A 15,771-nucleotide genomic window follows, 5' to 3' on the forward strand; every position below is an offset into this window, starting at 1 on the left:
ACTCTGAGCGGAGAGCTGTGACTGTCAGTCACTGGATCTGTGCTGTCCCCTTTAGTGCTCACTGGAGCTCTGGGCTGTGGAGGGGGTGGGAGTGGCTGCCATAGGCTCTTAGTGGATCGCTGAGAGGCTAAGCCAGGTGCTGATTCAGGCTTCTGGGTGCATCCTGACCACATAGTTGAGATCTTTCTCAAGCCAGGTCTGGCTGAGTGACATCAGCCGACGGTCTTTAGACTGCTGTCGGCTGAAAATGGGTCACAGAAGTTCATAATAAACTGCATTCCTGTGATCCACAGAAGAATTATGGCCAAAAAAGCTTTAACCGTACTTCTCCTTTTTAAATATATAACTTGTACTGGACGCAAGATCTGTACTCCTAGAGCAGTCTTTCTCAACCTTCTTAACTTGGAGGAACCCTTTTGGCTCTAGGGCCCCCCTGCTAAAAATATTAAATTTAAAGCTCACAGTACGTTAGTGGGAAGAACGATCCTTACATTTTGTAGTCTTTGGGAAGAATCCCTTCTTAAAGATAGCTTAAAAGATCGTTGGTGTTGGTAAATACTCATCGGAGGGGCAGAAATTTCTTATTGCTCAAGGAACCCCTAGCCGCCTCTGGAGAAACCCTTGGGTTCCACAGAACCTTGGTTGAGAAGTACTGTCATAGACCATGGGTTATATGGTTTATCTTCAGGTGATTGGACAATGGCAATATCTTTGTTGTAAATGCCCCCACAGTGCACTCTCGAAAGCCCCACACGCTCCATGGGACTCAAGATTTTTTCTAGAAATGGACTTCCTCATCTCCATTGGAGAAGTTTCTACACCAATCCCTTTTTATTTTCATTTTCTAACTTGACTACACTTATATCAAGGTCCAACTGCTTATTGCCTCAGGGCACATTAGCAGTTTCCAGATTGGTTGCCCTTGATGTGGATCTTGGGAACCATATCCAGACCCTGTATCAGCAAGGCTGGCCTATAATGTTTGCTTTTAGCACTGGACCTTGCATTTGGTGCTTACCTTGGCACTTGGTGCAACGAGTGTGGTTAGTCCCAGGGTGCTATACGGGTTCAGAGCCATGGTCCATTCCAATGGCAACTAGATCCTAAAAAAACCTTTGGGAGGTATGCCCACAATGTTGGGTGATGTTTGGTCCCCTCTGGGAGATTGTACTAGCATAAATTCTTGAATCTCCCCTGAATATCCATCTTTCGAAGTCCTCAGCACTCATGCTGTAGAGAAGGTCAGCACTCTGAGACAATCATGGCTCTGTTGCTTTGCACAGCTTGAACATGTTTGTAGGAGGAGGGTGACAGAATGGTGACATTGCAAGACCTTCATTGTCCATTCTGAGGTTGGGGGCAGGTTGGTGACCAAGCTGCATTGCTCAACTGCTGTGAAGAAAAGTGTGGTCATCATTCTGGCATTGCAGTCTAGAAGGATTTCCGAATGACAGAATTACAAATAATTTAGCAGAAAAAAATTCATGTATATGTATTTCAGCTATGTAAATTTGCCTGCTTTCAGCCTCTGTAGCAAGCATTCTACCCTGTGTTGGCAATCCTTAATGTGACTAAACTAGAGGTCTTCAGACTTTCTAAACAAATGCTCCATCAGTGGTGGTAAACAATGCCGCAGACTGGTCAGTGGGAGTAAAGAAATTACATAGCACCTGTGGGCAGTAGGAGGAAGGAATAGTGCCCCATCATTGGTATTCGTGTGAGGAATAGTGCCCCATCATTGATGTCAGTGGAAGGAATAGTGATAGTTATCAGTGGGAGGACTAGTGCTCCATCATTAGTATTAATGGAAGGAATAGTGCCCCACTGTTATCAGTGGAAGGTATAGTGCTCCATCATTAGTATCAGTAGAAGGAATAGTGCCCCATCGTTTCTATTGGTGGGAGGTTTAGAACCCCATCGTTTCTATTGGTGGGAGGTTTAGAACCCCATCATTGGTATCAATGGGAGGAATAGTGCCCCATCATTAGTATTAATGGAAGGAATAGAGCCCCGTCAGTATTAATATAAGGAATAGAAGAACCCCATCATTGGTATCAGTGGAAGGAATGGTGCCTCGTTAGTGGCAGCAATGGGAGGAATAGTACCCCATTCTTGGTATAGGTGGAAGGAATAGTACCCCACCGTTTATCAGTGGAAGGAAAATAGCCCCATTGTGATAGACTCACCCGGGACAGAGGCTTTTGGAGGGGACTGGATGCTAGCCTTTTGTCTGCTGACTATCGGCCTTGGCATTTGAGGGAGCTACAAGCATTTAGGAAGATGTTCTGTTATGTAACGCAAAAGGACATGTGAAAAGAAAGATGGAATGAGATCTGGAAAGCTCTGGGTCTTCTATTGTCTACTTGTCTGAGGAGGGGGGAGATCACTGTTTGTATTGTCTATCTGCTAGCAAACCATTGTGGGTTGTGGTTTATACTTGTAATAATGTGCATTGTACAATACACTGTATTCAGTATTGTAGGGGCTGGGAAGCCTGACCTGGAATGAGATTACTAAATAGTCTGGGTGGGCACTGAGTTACCCAGGTGGCTACTTCTTAAATAACGTAATGTTTATAGTATATGTTGGTTGTTTCTTAATTATGTTAATTCTATTTCTGTGTACAATTTCCTTTGCATACGACAGTGTAATCAGGCTCACCTGACCTGGTCTGGTATATATTCTGTGTGAGTTTTCAAATAAACAGTTCCAGCTTTGCAGCCAAACGAGTCCTGCCTAGTTCTTGGTTGCAATATGTGGCTATAATATCTGATATCTATGTTTAGACTGGAGGAAGCTGTATACTGATGGAAGCACTCAGCTGAGTGTGGGACGGGCACTGCCACACCCATCATTAGTATTAATGGAAGGAATAGTGCCCCAACGTTGGTATCAGTGGGAAGAATAGTTCCCAATTATTGGTGTTTGTGGGTGGTATAGTGACCCATCATTGGTATCAGTGGAAGGAATAAAGGAATAGTGACCCATCATTGGCATCAGTGGAAGGAATAAAGGAATAGTGGCCCATCATTGGTATCAGTGGAAGGAATAAAGGAATAGTGGCCCATCATTGGTATCAGTGGAAGGAATAAAGGAATAGTGGCCCATCATTGGTATCAGTGGGGGGAGTAATGCCCCACTGTTGGTGTCAGTGGAAGGAATGGTACCTCATCCTGCTGTTCTAGGTTTATATGTACACTTCAGGGATCCTTTATTTTTTTTATTTTAATCCCCCTATCTCCCCCCCCATGGGGAAAAAAAAGTTTCCAAATTACTACTCTTCTCCATGTTCCAATACTAGAGAGACTAGGGAGGAGTTTGGAGGATGCCCAAGCTCATGTCTACTTCGGAGTCCTCGCAGCCTTGCTGCAGGCAACAAAATGGACACTGCGCCGCCACTGTGGGCGAGCTTGATATTGATTGGATAGGATATAGAATCCTGAATGCTCTTGCAGCCCGTAGAAGAGTATCTCTGTGTATAAAGGATGAGTACACTTTATAAGTCAATTAGCTCCTGCTTTATGTTTTTAAGTTGTCCATGGTGAACTGCAACTTCTGTCTTCTCTCACAGGGAACAATAAGTGTTGGGATTGATGCTACGGAGCTGTTTGATCGCTATGAAGAAGAATTTGAGGACTTGCCAGGAAGCGGCTTTCCCCAGATTGAAATAAATCGTATGCACATCTCTCAGTCTATTGAGGTATTACACCGATAATTTCTCTCTGTGCTAAAATATGTTTGAATTTGCAAAGCAAAACAGCCCCTGCTCTACATTAAGTGTCATTCAATTTGTATTTAACATTAACTCATATTTATCAATGGGGAGCTGCAGTCTGATGGAAAAGCGGCATGTAGTTTTACGATGAAGAGCTGCTGAAATGAGTAAATATGATCAATTAGTCATAAGCTGGCCATACATTATACAATTTTCTTGATCGCATACAAATTGAATGTGTTTAGGTCTGACCTCCACATTATATGGTTTTGGTAAATCTAAAGGAAAATTGTACAAGAAAATTGTATATTGTATGGCCAGCCTTAGTGCATCATAGAGTGAGTGTAGGGGAAGGTACGTTTTTTGTGTCAAAGGATGCAGAGTAGGGATTCTATTGCATCATGGAGTAGGGGAAGGTCCTATTGCATTGTGGAATATGAAAAAAGGGCGGGTGCGGGTCATGTCTGCATCATTGGATTCAGGGGAGGGGGATTTCCTATTGCATTGTGACCTACAGAGGGGGGAGTCCTGTTGCATTATTAGATGCAGTGGAGTGATTGAGAGGGTCCTGTTAACTTGTAGGAGAGGGGGAGGGGTCCAATAGCATCATGGAATGTACGGGGGGTGGTCCTGTAGAAATACAGCATGTAGAGGGGAAGGTCCTGTGACGTTTTGGGATGCAGAGAAGGGGTGGGGGGGAGGGACTTGTGGCATTGTGGGATGCAGAGGAGCGGGGAGGTCCTGTAGTAATGTGGGATGCTGGGGAGGGGAGGCCCAATAGCATCATGGAATCTATAGGAGGGTGATCCTGTAGAAATACAAGGTGTAGAGGAAGGGGAGGTCCTGTGGTATTGTGGGAATATAGAGGTTGGGGGAAGGTCCTGTACCATTGTGGCATGCAGAGGAAGGGAGGGGGAGGTCATGTAGCATTATGGCATGTAGTGAAGGGGGGGGGGGTCTTGTTGCATTGTGGCATGTAGTGGAGGGGGAGGTCCTGTAGCACTGTGGCATGTAGTGGAGGGGAGGGGGGGGGTCTTGTAGCATTGTGGCATGTAGTGGAGGGGAGGGGGGGGTCTTGTAGCATTGTGGCATATAGTGAAGGGGAGGGAGGTCTTGTAGCACTGTGGCATGTAGTGGAGGGGAGGGGGGGGTCTTGTAGCATTGTGGCATGTAGTGGAGGGGAGGGGGGGGTCTTGTAGCATTGTGGCATGTAGTGGAGGGGAGGGGGGGGTCTTGTAGCATTGTGGCATATAGTGAAGGGGAGGGGGGTCTTGTAGCACTGTGGCATGTAGTGGAGGGTGAGGTCCTGTAGCATTGTGTCATTCAATGGAGGGGGAGATCCTGTAGCACTGTGGCATGTAGTGGAGGGGTAGGGGTTCTTGTAGCATTGTGGCATGTAGTGGAGGTGGAGGTCCTGTAGCACTGTGGCATGTAGTGGAGGGGAGGGGGGTCTTGTAGCCCTGTGGCATGTAGTGGAGGGGAGGGGGGGGGGGGTCTTGTTGCATTGTGGCATGTAGTGGAGGGGGAGGTCCTGTAGCACTGTGGCATGTACTGGAGGGGGGTCTTGTAGCTTTGTGGCATGTAGTGGAGGGGGTGGTCCTATAGCATTGTGGCATGCAATGAAGGGAGGGAGTTCCTGTAGCATTGTGGCATGCAGAGGAGGAAAAGGTTCTGTGGCATGTAGAAGAGGGAAAGGTTTTGTAGCATCATGGGTTGCACACACGCTGATATGTTCTGCTTTCTTTTGATACTTTAGCTAGAAATATTCTACACTTATTTAGCTTTAGCATCCCATTAGCAAACTAGGATCCCTTCCTTTTGCCCTTACATAGCAATAATGTGAATAACAGAGGTTATCTTCTTTGTGAATAAATTGGGAGTTGCACATTCCAACCACCCACCACGGCATTTATTACCCCTAGCACTGCAATTACGTTTACACTCCTACACATGCACCAGGCAGATCACGGGTTGTGTGGTAGAGGATGGTAGTAGCGTGGCAGATGATAATTTATTGTCTTTGGCAGGCATGTCTAACTTTGGTGAACAGAAGTCTATAATGTCTATATAATAAACATATAAGGGGCAACATTGGGTCCTTTTTATGGGTCCTACCTATCCATGTAAAAAAAAAAAAATCACAGCACTTATACACGGGTCCTCAAACATTTAAAACCAAAGGTCCAGTTCACTGTCCTAAAGATCTTTAGGAGGGGGTGAATTTTCATCAATAGGACTTGGGATTAAAAAGAAATGTCCTAGTGCCTGTGGTTAGTGGATGGAAAAACAATGTCCCATTGTTGGTATCAGTGGAAGGAATTGTTCCTCATCATTGGTGTCAGTGGGAGGAATTGTTCCTCATCATTGGTGTCAGTGGGAGGAATTGTTCCTCATCATTGGTGTCAGTGGGAGGAATTGTTCCTCATCATTGGTGTCAGTGGGAGGAATTGTTCCTCATCATTGGTATCTGTTGGAGGAAATGTTCCTCATCATTGGTATCAGTGGGAGGTGGTGGACTTTGATCAGTAGGACTAGAAAATGCCCCGGATCAGTGGGAGGAATTGTGCCCCATCGTTGGTACCAGTGAAAGGAATAGTGGCCCATGATTGTTGGTCTCATTGGAGGAAATAGTTCCCCAAGGGCTGCTTAAAGGGAAGAAAAGGGCCACAATTTGGAGACCACAATAGGCACACAATAAGTTCTCCCCCCGGCTCTGCGGTGAAAGTGATATGCAGCTACATACCATGCGAAATGCCTGCCCACTGCATAGACTGCCCTAACTTGTGGACTAGGTTTTCTATAGGTCAGTTCCAGTCCTCACACCAGTGCAGGTGTTGAAGTGATCTTTTCAAAATGTACCTATTATGGTCTTCAGGCTTTGGTGGTTTTGAAGCCTGTAAGGTGAATATTCTGCATTAATGCCCCTTACCCCTGATTTAAAAAGAAAGCTATAAAGTAAACCTGTCATGACTAAAGAGTTAAAGTGACAGCGGGCACGAACCGGGGTACAAGGAATCTGACCATACCAGTATTTGGAAACACCATGTCACATGTACACCTGGAGAGCTCCTGAGTATTGGTGTACACATTTGGGAATCCTCAGTCTCTCCACGGTTTGAGTGATGTCACAACCTGGCTGCCAGTACTCTTAGTGATGTCATAGGTGCAGACAAATGAAAAGCCTGCAATGGTATAAATTCTGGTTCATCTCACAAAGCATTTTAAAATGAGTCGGTGAAAACAAAAGGGAAGATACAAGCGCAACCTCCATAATGGAGTAAACATAAAAACGTACTCACAAAACAGGAGCTTGTGCAACATGGAAAAAGTCAAAGCTGCTGCCCCTGGAGCCGGAGCTGCAGTGGAATTCCCCTTCTTTGGCTGTGAGCAGGAGGGAGACAACCCAGACTAGGGATGGAAGCTGGAGACCAGATTTTTTTGGATAGAACTCAGAGTTTTATAGGGTTAGTTCACCTTTTCAGAAAAAAGGTGAACGATCATTTATTCAGTTTCTCCATCCACACAGCCTGGTGATGCGGTCCTGGACCTTTTTTCCCCTAGGGATGCTGGGACAGTTCAGAGCAGTTCTGATTGGTCATCACGGTCCAGCGCTAACCAGTCAGAACTGAACTGATCCATCCCAGTGTCCCTAGGGAAAGAATATGAAGAACAGCATGGTTTTCAGACCTATTGATCAGTGAAACTTTATGACCTCTTAGAAGTACAGTGCATCCGGAAAGTATTCACAGCGCTTCACTTTTTCCACATTTTGTTATGTTACAGCCTTATTCCAAAATGGATTAAATTCATAATTTTCCTCAAAATTCTACAAACAATAACCCATAATGACAAGGTGAAAGAAGTTTGTTTGAACTTTGAAATCAATGCAAATTTATTAAAATTTAAAAAAAGGAAAAATCCCATGTACATAAGTATTCACAGCCTTTGCCATGACACTCAAAATTGAGCTCAAGTACATCCTGTTTCCACTGATCCTCCTTGAGATGTTTCTACAACTTGATTGGAGTCCACCTGTGGTAAATTCAATTGATTGGACATGATTTGGAAAGGCACACACCTGTCTATAGAAGGTCCCACAGTTAACAGTGCATGCCAGAACACAAACCAAGCCATGAAGTCCAAGGAATTGTCTGTAAACCTCCAAGATATGATTGTATGGAGGCACAGATCTGGGGAAGGGTACAGAAAAATGTCTGCAGCATTGAAGGTCCCCATGAGCACAGTGGCCTCCATCACCCATAAATGGAAGAAGTTTGGAACCACCAGGACTCTTCCTAGAGTGTTCCGCCCGGCCAAACTGAGTGATCGGGGGAGAAGGGCCTTAGTCAGGGAGGTGACCAAGAACCCGATGGTCACTCTGACAGATCTCCAACGTTTTTCTGTGGAGAGAGAACATTCCAGAAGAACAACCATCTCTGCAGCACTCCACCAATCCGGCCTGTATGGTAGAGTGGCCAGACTGAAGCCACTCCTCAGTAAAAGGCACATGACAACCCACCTGAAGGACTCTCAGACCATGAGAAACAAAATTCTCTGGTCTGATGAAACAAAGATTGAACTCTTTGGTCTGAATGGCAAGCATCATGTCTGGAGGGAACCAGGCACCGCTCATCACCTGGCCAATACCATCCCTACAGTGAAGCATGGTGGTGGCAGCATCATGCTGTGGGGATGTTTTTCAGTGGCAGAAACTGAGAGACTAGTCAGGATGGAGGGAAAGATGAATGCAGCAATGTACAGAGACATCCTTGATGAAAACCTGCTCCAGAGCGCTCTGGACCTCAGACTGGGGCGAAGGTTCATCTTCCAACAGGACAACGACCCTAACCACACAGCCAAGATAACAAAGGAGTGGTTACGGGACAACTCTGTGAATGTGCTTGAGTGGCCCAGACTTGAACCCGATTTGAACATCTCTAGAGAGATCTGAAAATGGCTGTGCACCGACGTACCCCACCCAACCTGATGGAGCTTGGGAGGTCCTGCAAAGAAGAATGGGAGAAGTTGCCCAAAACAAGGTGTGCCAAGCTTGTAGCATCATACTCACAAAGACTTGAGGCTGTAATTGGTGCCAAAGGTGCTTCACCAAAGTATTGACCAAGGGCTGTGATACTTATGTACATGGGATTTATTTTTTCCTTTTTTTATTTTTAATAAGTTTGCAGAGATTTCAAACAAACTTCTTTCACGTTGTCATTATGGGGGATTGTTTGTAGAATTTTGAGGAAAATAATGAATTGTATCCATTTTGGAATAAGGCTGTACAAAAAGTAAAGCGCTGTGAATACTTTCCGTATGCACTGTAGCTATATAATTACACACGAGGAGGCGTCATCCTTAAGTAACAGACTGAATATATATCAACGCTCAAAATTGGGACATGAAGTATGCCTCCAGGGCTGACAAATCTTAAATCATTAACTAAAAAAGGGGAAAAAAACCTTTCATGTCATTTTATTACAAAAAAAAAACTCTGATATAAAATTATCCCAATTTATATATCCCTATCGTAAAATACAGTAGGGCTGCAACTAACGATTATTTTCACAATCGATTAGTTGGCCGATTATTGTTTCGATTAATCGATTATTCGGTTAATAACCTTAAAAAAAAGTGTGGTGTATAATTTAGTTAATGTGTACAGTTTTAAAAAAAGGTAATTTATTTTTAAATATCTCTATGCAGGGGGGAATATAAATAGCCAACTATATGGTTAGGGAGCAAAATATCGAATCCACTCTGAGAATAACAGACAGAAGAGATATACTGTATATACTATGAGAGGAGAGATATACTGTATATACTATGAGAGGAGAGATATACTGTATATACTATGAGAGGAGATATACTGTATATACTGTTAGAGGAGATATACTGTATATACTATGAGAGGAGATATACTGTATATACTGTTAGAGGAGATATACTGTATATAATATTAGAGGAGAGATATACTGTATATACTGTTAGAGGAGATATACTGTATATACTATGAGAGGAGATATACTGTATATACTATGAGAGGAGATATACTGTATATACTATGAGAGGAGATATACTGTATATACTATGAGAGGAGATATACTGTATATACTGTTAGAGGAGATATACTGTATATAATATCAGAGGAGAGATATACTGTATATACTGTTAGAGGAGATATACTGTATATACTATGAGAGGAGATATACTGTATATACTATGAGAGGAGATATACTGTATATACTATGAGAGGAGATATATACTGTATATACTATGAGAGGAGATATACTGTATATACTATGAGAGGAGAGATATACTGTATATACTATGAGAGGAGATATACTGTATAAACTATTAAAGGGTGAATCTGGTAAATATCAGACTCAGTGATCAAATTTTTCTATTAAAAACAAAAACAATGTCTTCCTTCAAAAAAAAAAAAACAAAACCCATTATGTTACTGGCTGATTAATCGATTATGAAAATCGTAATCGATTAATTTCATAATCGATTAGTTGTTTCAGCCCTAAAATACAGTACAATATACATTAAATAATGATATAGATAAACTCACCGGCCACCTTATTAGGTCCCCCTTGCTAGTAGAGGGTTGGACCCCCTTTTGCCTTCATTCTTGGTGGCATAGATACAACAAGGTGTTGGAAACGTTCCTCAGAGATTTTGCTCCATAGTGACCTGATAACATCACACAGTTGCTGCAGATTTGTCGGCTGCCCATCCATGATGCAAATCTCCCGTTCCACTACATCCCAAAGGTGCTCTATTGGATGAGATGTGGTGAGTGTGGAGACCATTGGAGTACAGGGACCTCATTGTCCAGTGGTGAGATGATTGGAGCTTTGTGACATGGTGCATTATCCTGCTGGAAGGAGCCATCAGAAGATGGGGACACTGTAGTCATAAAGGGATGGACATGGTCAGCAACAATACTCAGGTAGGCCGTGGTGATTAAACCCCATCCCCCACACCATTACACCCCCACCACCAGCCTGAACCGGTGATACCCCATCCCCCACACCATTACACCCCCACCACCAGCCTGAACCGGTGATACCCCATCCCCCACACCATTACACCCCACCACCAGCCTGAACCGGTGATATCCCATCCCCCACACCATTACACCCCACCACCAACCTGAACCGGTGATACCCCATCCCCCACACCATTACACCCCCACCACCAGCCTGAACCGGTGATACCCCATCCCCCACACCATTACACCCCACCACCAGCCTGAACCGGTGATATCCCATCCCCCACACCATTACACCCCACCACCAACCTGAACCGGTGATACCCCATCCCCCACACCATTACACCCCCACCACCAGCCTGAACCGGTGATACCCCATCCCCCACACCATTACACCCCCACCACCAGCCTGAACCGGTGATACCCCATCCCCCACACCATTACACCCCCACCACCAGCCTGAACAGGTGATATCCCATCCCCCACACCATTACACCCCCACCACCAGCCTGAACCGGTGATATCCCATCCCCCACACCATTACACCCCCACCACCAGCCTGAACCAGTAATACAAGGCAGGATGGATCCATGCACCAAATCCAGAGTCATCAGACCAGGCAACGTTTTTCCAATCAGCTATTGTGCAAATTGTAGCCTCAGTTTCCTGTTCTTAGCTGACAGGAGTGGCACCCGGTGTGGTCTTCTGCTGCAGTAGCCCATCTGCCTCAAGGTTGGATGTGTTGTGTGTTCAGAGATGGTATTCTGCATACCTTGGGTGTAACGAGTGTTTATTTGAGTTACTGTTGCATTTCTATCCTCTGGAACCAGTCTGCCCATTCTCCTCTGACATGAACCAGGCATTTTCCTCCACACAACTGCCGCTCACTGGATATTTTCTCTTTTTTCCCACCATTCTCTATAAACCCGAGAGATGGTTGTGTGTGAAAATCCAAGAAATACTCAAACCAGCCCGTCTGCCACCAACAACCATCCCACGTTCAAAGTCACTTCAATCCCCTTTCTTCCCCCATTCTGATGCTCAGTTTGAACTTCAGCAAGTCGCCTTCACCACGTCTAGATGCCTAAATGCATTGAGTTGCTGCCATGTGATTGGCTGATTAGCAATTTGTGTTACCGAGCAATTGAATAGGTGTACCTAATAAAGTGGCCGGTGAGTGTATGTATATATGTGTGTGAATACTTTCTCTCTCTCTATCTATTTCTGTATGTGTGTGTGTGTGTGTGTGTGTGTGTGTGTGTGTGTGTGTATATATATATATATTAATATTTAGTAAAGAGAGATATAAATATTAAAATATAAATCCTACAAATAAAATTAAATACAATAAAAGTTAAATAAATACATTTTTTTATTTTTTCCTTTTTTCTCTCCCAGGCTCCCCTCACGGCAACAGACACCGCCATTCTTTCCGGAAGCCTCTCCACACAAAACGGCAACGGCGGCGGATCAATAAACGTCGCTTTGAGACGAGTGACCTCGGCCAAGGGATGGGGAGAGGTAAGCACCGTGAAGATATAACCGCAGCGATCTCTGCGTGCGCCCGACCGAGAAACCGTTAGCTAAGCAAAATGGCACACGCGTGCCGAACAATACAGGTATAAATTGCAAAACGGGACAACGAGGTAGTTTGCAAACTGGTGTTTATGTAATTACGGCTGTCAACCATCCTGTCAGACACAAAAGGTTTTCTACGTCGCCGGCTGCCTGTGAAGGACAACACTAATGGGATCCTGTACCGCGCGCAGGCTCCCCCTCTCGCGTTGCGCGGCAGTCTGTGCCCATGTGGGTGATTAAGGGGTATCAATTATTCCCGAGCTCCCCCTAGGCTACTAGTTAGTGTCTTCTAAATATGCTGAAGTTGCTCAAGAGAAATTGTCTCATCGAGGAAAAAGAATCCATAAAAAGCAAATGGCTCAAAATGGCCGCCGTCTTGCTGTGTCAGCGCTCGCCTTATAAATCTTAGAACAGTTTGTATATATTGGGGGGGGGTGGGTGCTGCGCTTTCTGGTTAAGGACTACAAGTTCTACACACACACGTCCCTGTTCTGCCTCTCGTGCCCGCGATCGTTCGTGGCCGGCGGTTATCGCGACTGTTGGCCATGAGCATCGGGTGCACCCCCCGCAGTGCAGCGGGCACGCTATCCCGCTTAAAGGAGCCGACGTACGGCTACGACGGCTCGCGGGATCATGCCGACCTGCTGGTCGGCAAGCGGTTAAAAGGGGCCCTCAAGGTTTTTCACCTTCATGCATTAAGGTAAAAACCTCCTGTGATGCAGCTGCCCCCCAGAGCCCCCCTTTTACTTACCTGAACCCGGTCTTTCCAGCGGCGGGGACGAGCACACCAGCTCCAGCCGCTGTCTCGGGTCCTGATTGGATAGATTGATAGCAGCACAGCCATTGGCTCCCGCTACTGTCAATCAAATCCAATGGCACGGGAGGCGGGGCCCAGTCCTGCTGTCTGTGTCAATGGACGCAGCAGCAGGACACGAGAGCGCGCCCGCAGGGGTGTTCCGATAGAGAGCGGCTCTCCAACGGGGCACTCAGAAAGAGGAGGAGCCAGGAGTGCTGATGAGGGACCCCAGAAGAAGAGCATCGGGGGCCACTCTGTGCAAAACCAACTGCACAGAGGAGGTAATTATACCATGTTTGATTTTTGTTTTTTTTAAAACAAACCTTTAATATCCTTTAAGTTTGAGATGGTTCTAATGGTAGAAGGCATTAAGGTAAAATAAAACCCTATGTGTGCAGCTCACCCCCTCCGCAGTCGCCCCCTTATGCTTACCTAAGCCTGATGTTGATCCAGTGCTGTGCATAAGAGCAGTATCGCTGCTCTGCCTCGCCTCACTGGCCAAGAAGCAGGAGCCATTGGCTTCTGCTGCTTTCATTCAAAGCCAATGAGGAGGGGGCAGGGCTGAGCCACACTGTGTGTGTGTGTGTGTGTGTGTGTGTGTTAATGGACAGACAGAGCTTGGCTAGGGAGCAAGTCTGTATGAGTGCCCCCATAGCAGGCAGGAGGGGGGAGGAGCCAGGAGTGTTGGTGAGGGACCCGAGAAGAGGAGGATTAGGGCTGCTTTGTGCAAAACCGGTAAGTACAGTGGGGAAAGTAATAATTTGATCTCCTGCCGATTTCGTAAGTTTGCCCACTTACACAGAAATGAAGGGTCTATAATTTTTATCATAGGTGTATTTTATATGATAGAGACAGAATATCAACCAAAAATCCAGAAAAAACACAAAATACAAATGCAATAAATTAAGTTGGCGCTCAGTGAGTAAAATAATATATTTGATCCCCAAGCAAAACATGACTTAGTACTTGGTGGAGAAACCCTTGTTGGCAGCACAGAGGTCAGACGTTTCTTGTAGATGGTGACCAGGTTTGCACACATCTCAGGAGGGATTTTGGTCCACTCTTCCTTATAGATCTTCTCTAAATCCTGAAGTTTTCTTGGCTGTCACTTGGCAACTCGAAGTTTCAGCTCCTCCATAAATTTTCTATAGGATTCCAGTCTGGAGACTGGCCACTCCATGACCTTAATGTGCTTCTTCTTGAGCCACTCCTTTATTGCCTTGGTGCTATGTTATGGGTCATTGTCATACTTGAAGACCCATCCATGACCCATCTTCAGTGTTCTAACTGAGGGAAGAAGGTTCTCATCCAAGATTTTACAATATATGGCCCCGTCCATTGGCCTCTCAATGCGGCAAAGTCGGTCTGTACCTTTAGCAGAGAAACGGCCCCAAAGCATCATGTTTCCACCTCCGTGCTTGACTGTAGGGATGGTGTTCTTAGGGTCAAAGTCAGCATTTTCCTTCCTCCAAACATGGCAAGTCGAGTTAATGCCAAAGAGCTCAATTTTGGTCTCATCTGACCACAGCACTTTCTCACAATCCTTCTGTGAATCATTTAGATGTGGGCATGACTGTACATATGCCTTACTGAGGAGGTGGACTCGCTGTGTTTAGAGGAAGAAAAATGCTGACTATGACCCTAAAAAAAAAAAAAAGCTGCAATAAGGTCCATAAGAGCGCTTAGGTCCAAGTATAACTAACTAATTAGCTGTGTGATAACTTGGCAAGAACTAGTGATATACTAGTATCCAAAATCAAGTTATGCATGGACCATATTGCAGCTTTTTTTCACGGTTCTTCTCCCCAGGAGTTTGTCCTAGCAGCTAAGGTCCATAGGACTGTTATCGTTGTTGTTCCTTCTGCTATTGTTGTCCCTTCCAGCAGGCATCTGATCGTTTTTGCGGCTATGACCCTAAGAACACCATCCCTACAGTCAAGCACGGAGGTGAAAGCATGATGCTTTGGGGCTGTTTCTCTGCTAAAGGTTCAGGCCGACTTTGCCGGGTCAATGGATGGGGTCATGACAATGACCAAAAACATACCGCCAAGACAACAAAGGAGTGGCTCAAGAAAAAGCACATTAAGGTCATGGAGTGGCCTAGCCAGTCTCCAGACCTTAATCCTATAGAAAATTTATGGAGGAGCTGAAACTTGGAGTTGCCAAGAGACAGCCAAGAAACCTTAAGGATTTAGAGAAGATCTGTAAGGAAGAGTGGACCAAAATCCCTCCTGAGATGTGTGCAAACCTGGTCACCATCTACAAGAAACGTCTGACCTCTGTGATCGACAACAAGGGTTTCTCCACCAACTACTAAGTCATAAATTTACAAGTTATGCGCTGCGCTTGGGTGACCCCAAAAACAAAATTAATAATAACCAACTCTGTGCTTACTAGTGCGATAATATTAAATACAAATAATATGAACGTTGAATAAACAAACAAGGTGTGAAAAAACAAGTGCTTGTTACACCATAAATTAGTGCTTAATAGTGCTTGTTACACCATACATAGTGTCTTAATCAACATAAAAAGTGCTTGGTGCTCAATATAAAGTATCCTGCTTGTTTAAATGAAAAAATTATTAAATAATAAATAATGAAAAAAAGTTCTCTTTGGCACTCTAAATAGTGCGTGCAAATAATGTCCAGCAGTGATAATAAAACAATGCGTGCAGGTGGT

At 44.9% G+C, this 15,771-nt stretch overlaps 1 protein-coding gene across 1 annotated transcript in view; it reads left to right on the plus strand.

Annotated features, from left to right (window-relative positions):
* DNAJC11 (DnaJ heat shock protein family (Hsp40) member C11) overlaps positions 1–15,771 on the plus strand; it is a 217,607-nt gene that overhangs the window by 137,301 nt on the left and 64,535 nt on the right. Inside the window, exons 5-6 of the mRNA XM_073603624.1 lie at positions 3,572–3,700; positions 12,114–12,236. Coding sequence (XP_073459725.1) covers positions 3,572–3,700; positions 12,114–12,236 — 252 coding nt within the window. The remainder of the gene's footprint in view (positions 1–3,571; positions 3,701–12,113; positions 12,237–15,771) is intronic.

The sequence above is a fragment of the Aquarana catesbeiana genome, linkage group LG10 (genome assembly GCF_042186555.1).
Source record: "Aquarana catesbeiana isolate 2022-GZ linkage group LG10, ASM4218655v1, whole genome shotgun sequence".
NCBI classification, from domain to species: Eukaryota; Metazoa; Chordata; class Amphibia; order Anura; family Ranidae; genus Aquarana; species Aquarana catesbeiana.